This window comes from Apis dorsata, unplaced genomic scaffold, assembly GCF_000469605.1.
Source record: "Apis dorsata unplaced genomic scaffold, Apis dorsata 1.3 scaffold_58, whole genome shotgun sequence".
In the NCBI taxonomy this organism is placed as follows: domain Eukaryota; kingdom Metazoa; phylum Arthropoda; class Insecta; order Hymenoptera; family Apidae; genus Apis; species Apis dorsata.
The window spans coordinates 1,619,785-1,627,160 of NW_006263358.1; the positions used below are offsets into that span (position 1 = coordinate 1,619,785).

At 32.4% G+C, this 7,376-nt stretch overlaps 4 protein-coding genes and 1 long non-coding RNA gene across 5 annotated transcripts; 1 reads left to right on the forward strand and 4 right to left on the reverse strand.

Moving 5' to 3' along the window:
- Window positions 1-132: 132 nt before the first annotated feature.
- On the reverse strand, window positions 133-2,171 carry LOC102676360 (coiled-coil domain-containing protein 113). Its single transcript, XM_031515209.1, has 3 exons — window positions 1,802-2,171; window positions 1,540-1,739; window positions 133-1,447 (listed from the first exon to the last, which is right to left on the reverse strand). The coding sequence occupies exons 1-3, from the start codon at window positions 1,905-1,907 to the stop codon at window positions 1,301-1,303; spliced, it is 453 nt and encodes a 150-aa protein (XP_031371069.1). The 5' UTR covers window positions 1,908-2,171; the 3' UTR covers window positions 133-1,300.
- Window positions 2,172-2,281: 110 nt separating this feature from the next.
- LOC116184837 lies at window positions 2,282-3,107 on the reverse strand. The gene is made up of 3 exons (XM_031515208.1): window positions 2,931-3,107; window positions 2,741-2,863; window positions 2,282-2,640 (listed from the first exon to the last, which is right to left on the reverse strand). The coding sequence occupies exons 1-3, from the start codon at window positions 3,013-3,015 to the stop codon at window positions 2,330-2,332; spliced, it is 519 nt and encodes a 172-aa protein (XP_031371068.1). The 5' UTR covers window positions 3,016-3,107; the 3' UTR covers window positions 2,282-2,329.
- Window positions 3,077-4,870, reverse strand: LOC102673049 (fas apoptotic inhibitory molecule 1). Its single transcript, XM_006609622.2, has 5 exons — window positions 4,705-4,870; window positions 3,867-4,096; window positions 3,669-3,794; window positions 3,546-3,595; window positions 3,077-3,475 (listed from the first exon to the last, which is right to left on the reverse strand). Exons 1-5 carry the CDS (start codon window positions 4,722-4,724, stop codon window positions 3,305-3,307), a joined length of 597 nt encoding a protein of 198 aa, XP_006609685.1. The 5' UTR covers window positions 4,725-4,870; the 3' UTR covers window positions 3,077-3,304.
- A 53-nt stretch (window positions 4,871-4,923) lies between these two features.
- On the reverse strand, window positions 4,924-7,370 carry LOC102672917 (fumarylacetoacetase). Its single transcript, XM_006609621.2, has 8 exons — window positions 7,163-7,370; window positions 6,477-6,706; window positions 6,263-6,403; window positions 5,948-6,201; window positions 5,660-5,866; window positions 5,425-5,570; window positions 5,211-5,328; window positions 4,924-5,131 (listed from the first exon to the last, which is right to left on the reverse strand). The coding sequence occupies exons 1-8, from the start codon at window positions 7,244-7,246 to the stop codon at window positions 5,055-5,057; spliced, it is 1,257 nt and encodes a 418-aa protein (XP_006609684.1). The 5' UTR covers window positions 7,247-7,370; the 3' UTR covers window positions 4,924-5,054.
- On the forward strand, window positions 5,187-5,804 carry LOC116186817. The gene is made up of 2 exons (XR_004151857.1): window positions 5,187-5,397; window positions 5,719-5,804. It is a non-coding gene; the product is annotated as an uncharacterized LOC116186817 (long non-coding RNA).
- Window positions 7,371-7,376: the final 6 nt, after the last annotated feature.

A 7,376-nucleotide genomic window follows, 5' to 3' on the forward strand; every position in this document is an offset into this window, starting at 1 on the left:
CGTTTTTCATCCTCACGGAAAATAAAATGGAATTAGAAAGTCAGGATGTTGACCAATCGATTCTTCATGCACCACTGAGCATATTATTCTTGTCATTTCACTAATGCGTCTATTTTTTTATTTTTTTTATTCTTTTTTTTAAATTATACTTTAAACAAGATTGATGAAGAAGAGATATAAATTTTCTTTTTCACAATGATCCGTTAACGCATAAAATCTAGTTTTCACTTCCTTTTATAACTGAAAACTTTTGATTTGATATGATAAATTATAATTTTTTATATCATCCCACACATATACAAGTTCATCAAATTCGATGAAGATATCTTCAACTCTTCTTTCAAATAAAGTATTATTCAAATTTTTCGGAGAAAAAATTTCGGTAAATACCGTTCACCAGTTCGATCAGCAGTTGATCGAACAATCGGTACGTCGATGTTGTCGTCGCGAAACTGAATCACCAGATTCAGAAAGAGAGACATGGTCTTCCGGGACGGATATTCCACGGGCGAAAAGAGGAAGGGACAGGCATCGTCAGTGCGTGAAGCGTGACCATCCAACATACCGTGGCACACGCCAAAATCCTCCCATCTTCAACCCGATTTTAGTTTCTTAATGCGTTTACAACAATGCATGAATGCAATTCATGGAAATGGGAAATAGATGGGAGGCTTCGTTTCTTTTGTAAAAAAAAAAAACCAGAGAACCGAAACGAGTTTTTAACGAGGGATCTTTATGAAAAAGTGAATTGAATGAAATTATTGATGATCGTTTCAATAATGGTGTTCAAAAATTGTGAATCCATTCCAATTATTCGGTAATGATAACTTTTATCTTAATCGCGAATCATTTTAGCAAAATTTATTTTGATAAAATTTTTTATTGCAAATATTTTGAAAGAAGTGTTGTTGTTAAAATGTTGAAAGATTTTACCATTGGGACAAATATAAAAAATTGAATTTCTGGATGGAAAAAATAAAATTATTAAGTCGTCGTTGCGTTTAAAAAAATCTTTTTAATATTCGTGTTTTATGGAAAGTATATATTGTCATGGAAAGTGGACGATCGTTTCAAGCTTCCTTCGTCTTCTAAACAAGCACCGTAACTCCAATTATCCGGTGGCGTAACCAGTGACGGTACTAGACCGTCGTAATTCTTTTACAGATATAATTGCATCCCTAGCTCCCAGCAAAAAAACGTTTTGCCTTCGAATAGTGGAAACGATTTTAGAAACTACAATAGGATAGGAAATAGGAAAATTAGGTAAATGTTCTAAATAAATCTACTTTTTGCCTCTTTTTTAATTTTTTTCGTTCCATAGTGTTTGCTTCTTATATTCTTCGAATATTATCTTTTCTATATTCCTACGTCTCTGCAATAATTTATAAGATTTCTCTAATTCCACGTATTCTTCTTGAAGTTTGATAAAATCTAAAATATCAGGTGCCTAAAAAAAATATGATATTACCTCATATGTAATCCCACCAATTTGTACTTATATTTTATCGGAAAGAAAAATAAGATTATGTAAATTTTTACAGTATGATTCTCCGTGAAATTCAACAATTGCGTCAATTTTTTCTGTTGCCGCTTCACTTGGCCCGCGAAAATATCATACTCAATATTTATCTCCTCGATCTGTTTCTGTTTCAACATGGTCTCCTCCTTCAACTCCTTCAATTTCACCGACAGAGAGTTCAGTTTCTGCTTGTGTTGCGTCAATTTCAAGTGGTAGTAACCTGTTACGAACAAAAAATGTACGTACCCAATCTCCGTAACAGATCATTTCTCGATCAATCACCTGCGATCTTCTTCATATCGATCACATAAAGATTCTTCTCCTCGAGCAACTTTGCTAAATCCTGATTCTCGATCTTCAATTTCTCGAAATCGATGACGTGAAGCATCTCCCCGAGCTCTTTCCTCTGTGCAAGTTGCAGTCTGGCCCTTTTGATCTGAAGCTTTACAGTGGCCGTCTTCAATCTCAGCCTCTCCAGTATCGTGCTCGCCGATTTCAGCCATTCCTCGATGAATCTTCGCGAGATTCCACGCGTAAAAAAAAAAAAAACGCATTCACAACACGTTGCAACACGTTCCGATCACACGCGCAATCACCTGGTCAGTCGTTCGGCAGGTATCTTGCCTGTCAATCGATCCACGCCCTCAGTAACCACTTCCACTTCGAAATCCTCCTTCGCCTCTTGGATCTCATTGATCCGTATTTCGATCTCGTCTATGTGAGCCTTCAAGTCCATTTTCTTCTTTCTCACATAGTTTTGCAAAAGATCCAATTTCTTCTTCAATTCCTCCACTTCCTTCTTCGCCATTACTATACGATGAGGTATCGGGATTCTGATGCGTGAAATAATGAAATAAGAAGAGATAGAAGAAATAGGTGTCGTTTAAATAAGTTCTCTAACTTTGCTCCTTCGGTCAATGTTACGACACTTGTTGTCGCTCTAAGTCGTGTTATGGATGGTGATCGGGAACCAGACACACTGGGCACGGTTGGACTTAGTCTTCCCGGATCGTGTAAATTGAAGAAACTTTCCCGAAAGCTTACATGCGATAGTGCTCTTGGCATCAAGTGCGCTGTCATTCTTCGAGTGATCTTTTCTCTCTCGAGGATAGCCTTTATCACTTGATTGGTTGACAAATTTTTTTCGTTTCGTGAATTTTATGAGATCGAGATCTGTTTAATTTCGTTGGTATTTGTTAAGGAAGAATAATTACTCTTTACCTTTTAGACTGTGGGGATCCTGACGTGACAAGTATCGTTCATAAATATCGTTCTCTAAAGTCAACATCCAGATTTGTTGCAATAGATTTTCTTGCAATTCCTGCAACTCGTCGAGGTCCATTACTATATAATGATCGAGGATTAGGTTAAAACGAGGAACGTTGGTCCATAATATTTGATTGGCACGCACCATCGTAATGTATCTCTTCCTCTATGTGCCTTTGGAGCATTCGAGATCCGATGCTGATTATACTTTCTCGTATTGACAGAGACATTGTGATTAATGATTCGTTTAAAGAAATCCGAGGAAAAAATCTGAGATGAAGATAAAATTAAGGTTAGAATTTTTATTATTTATGACCTGAATAAAACTGTAACTTTTTTTTTTTGCTGTGTTCAAGATTTTAATTGCAAAGTTTGATTCACAATTAATTAAATCATTTCAATGATTCAATTCATATTGTATAGTGATTCGTTGTATGTTATGTACAAAGTGTAATAAATTTTTACGTGAAACAATAAAAATATAATTGAATAAATGAAATAAATTCATCATATATCTGGTTATATTTCTTCATCTTCTTTTAGAAGAGCTTCTTTTTCGATCTCTATGTCATCGATGTACAAAGAATATATTATTCCAATGTCTTTTTGTCCAGAACTGTAAGTTCTAATTGTAGCTGGAATATCCCCTACCGAGAATAGAATTTCTGCGCCATCATCGGTAAATTCATTCTAAAGTAAGCAATTATTAATTATAATTTATTTTAATTATAAGAGAAATCATTTTTTTTTTTTTTTTTACCTCTGTTTCAATCTGTTCTCTATTAACCCAAACGTTCTGCGTTTGCTTATCTATAAAACGTATATTATTATTTCTTTTTTACTAATAATCTTTTTTATTTTCGAGAAGAGGAAGTATCATTACCTAACACTATTCTGTATTCTTCATTCTTAACTTTTGCCAACCAGGTTTCCAAAATTTTTGATTGCGATCTCACAAAATATTTGTAAGTCTTGCCATTTACCCACAATGTGTAAGAATATTTTAAACCTGTGTTAAAATTTATTTAAGAAATAAGATTTTAATTGAATGATACGTGTGATTAATGTAAAATATACTTACCAGGAATTGGATCGATTCTAATTACGAATTTGTTACCATTGAACATGAAGACTTCGTCTCCAACTAGATTGAACATCCAATCTCTGTGGAATATTTCTTTCCCATCTATTCTTACCAATCGACGACCTGTCGCTGTACCATGCTCGAATTCTATTACATGATTTCCATCTTTTAAAGGGACGTTCCATTTTGCCGTTGGTTCGTCTAACGCCTCCAAAGTGTGCAAACTTCTAAAAAATTTGTTTGTTCTTTAAGTTTATTTCAAGATTATTTAAGATCATATTAACGTCATTCAAAACGTTATTTAAGCTCATTTAAAATACAAAAAAAAAAATTATATATTTTTATGTCTAAAATAAAAAATAGTTTTTTTTTAAAAAGACTATTTTTATTATAGTAAAATGATTTATCAAATAATTATCATTCAACAAAATTTGCATATTATTAAAAATATACGTATTTTTGATTAGATATCATAAAATTTATTGGAATTTAAGAACATAATTTAAGAACATAATAAAGTATTATGACTGTACAGTTTGAAATGTATGACTTTTCATAAAATTAGAAATTAAATTAGCGAGGAAAATTAATTATGTCAAGGTAAATGCATAGTTCCAGTTTAGTGATCAGAATATTACATATGTGCTATATCATTGACATTATTGATCTGATTTCTGACCCCGTTTAATAGATATTACATAATATATCAACTGTACGATAGATATTACATTTCTTTAAGTAAAAAAAAAGTGCGAAAAATGATTTTTGTGCATTATTTTATTTATCTACGAATAAAAACTATTAAATAAACGAAATCCTATCGGATTTTACTCACTTTAACAGCATACCAGCCATGTTTCGTTGATACTTACGTTCAACTTGTACCTGTACTGCTGTCTTTATTGATCGAATTCACTATTTTTACGGATCGATATTCCAGTTATTTTATATCATAGTATGTTCCATCGCAACGTTGTTAACATGATTTTCATTCGTATCAATCGAATTTTTTCTTTCCACCATACATTCCAACAATAATATTATACATATATTAATATACTACATACATAATTTTTTATTCACTACCTATTTTATTCATAAATGTATACAATATACAAAAGTGAAAATGATAAGTATTTTTCAAATTAACTTCCAAAGTATAGGAAATTTAATATATTAAAAAAATCATTTCATAAGAGCAGGTAATAATTTCCCCGAACACGATCCAAATCCAATTCTGTATCCATCACCGACACAGTAACCTGTAAAACAATGCTCGATTGTCAATAATCTCGCGGTTATATACATGTTAAATTATTCAAACGAAAGTAGCGAGCATACCGCGAATAATCACTTCGTCATCATCTTGCAGGAACTTCCGGCTGGTCCCATCTTTTAACATTATGGGACGAGTGCCTTTCCAACAGAGCTCAAGCATGGAGCCAAAAGAATCAGCAGCCTGAAACGTGTAACAGGATTCGAAGTTACGTTTTTTTACCGTCTGGACATCGACGATTTAATTGAAAAGGTAATGGGCAAAATTTTAGAGACACACCTCGCCACTTATCGTACCGGAAGCCATTAAATCACCTGGATTGATATTGCATCCGGTTACGGTATGGTGAGCTAATTGTTGTTGGGGTGTCCAGTATTGGAATTTATAGTTACTGCGACAGACGGTTGTAACGGTATCGTTTGGAGCTAGAAAAAAATAATAAAAAAGTATGTCACAATTTGTTCTTTTTTTGTTTTTCTAAATAACAGTTTTTTTTTATTTATGAAACGCTTACATTTAATGTCAACTTCTAATTTAATATCAAAGTTACAAGATTCATTATGTTGTAAATAGGGGAATGGAGTTGGATCTTGGTGCACATTGGGTACTTTGAAAGGCTCTAGAGCTTCCATAGTGACTATCCATGGAGAAATGGTGGTTCCAAAATTTTTTGCACCGAAGGGTCCCAATGGAATGTATTCCCATTTTTGAATGTCTCTTGCTGTAAGTTTTTTTTTTTTAATTGACTTTTGTACTTTTCTTTTATTATTATTATTTTTATTATTAATTGTGTCAAATTTACCGCTCCAATCGTTCATGGTAACCATTCCAAAAATATGATCATAAGCTTTGGACGCTGGAACAGCGTCACCTAAATTTGTAGGTGGTCCTCCGACAAAGATAGCTACTTCTAATTCAAAGTCTAGTAATCTTGAAGGGCCAAAAACTGGATCTGCACCCTCTATCGGAACTGTTTGACCTAGAGGTCTTCTTATCGGTGTCCCAGAAACAACAACTGAACTCGCTCTTCCGTGATAAGCAACTGGTAAATGTTTCCTATGGATATATATAATCATTATTATAATTCAACGTGATTAATTTAAGGCTAATTAATTACCAATTTGGCATCAGAGCATTTTCTTTTCCACGGAACATAATGCCCACATTTGTGGCATGGTAAATCGAAGAATAAAAATCTGTGTAATCACCAATTTTTGCTGGTAGATGCATTATTGCTTCATTTTGTTTTACAAAGGTACTGAAAAAGTAGAATAACCGTATAAAATATACGATTTTGTTATTTTTCATTTTTATTGCAATTCTTATTTTACTTTGAACGAATATTGGTTTCCTGCAAGGTTGGATTACTGATTGATAACAAGTCTTGAAGTTTGTTCCTGGCTTCTATCCAAGCGGATCTTCCCAAGGCCATAAAATCGTTGAGATAATCATGACGAAATACATCTTGCTTGTTTTTTAATAATGGTCCATCGAATAGATGCGCAATAGCAGATAAATCTAAAATTTCTTCGCCTATTGCTACTCCTATTCTTTTTTGGGGCTGAAAAAGATTTGAAATTTATCTTAATACAGTATGTTACCAACATTCGATAATATGGTTTGACAGTAGGTATTATTGGTAAATTCAATTTAAAAAAATTCAAATTAAAAAAATTATCGATGATAATTTATTTATCAAACATTCCAAACAATTTTTTTAACATTCCAAACGATTTATTTTATTTGAAATTGATTAGAATATTCGCGTCTTTATAGTGTATTTTTACTATTCCAATCACTAGATGGCGCTTTACTGCACTAACAATAAGCTAAAAATATTTTAGCTACGCCGAAAAAATTATTTTTAAAATCTATCGCGTAGTATATTAGTTATTTTTCACCATTGTTACTATATCAAATGATCACAATAAAAAATATTTTTTTAAAATTTACATAACCTATAATTTTCCACGAATAATGTTACAATTTGATATATACATTATTTCATATTACTTACATTATTTTTTGTAGAAAAGACACCATAAGGAAGATTTTCAATTGGAAAATCACAATCTGAGGAATATTCCACAAAAGACTTCATGATCACAGTTATTTCACGCAACTGAATTAAATCACTGCTTTAAAACTTTCGTATACGTATATATGATAATGGTAGAGGCTTGTCAAGGTCGACTAGCCACTATGAGATAATTTATTCATCTGTTTATGAA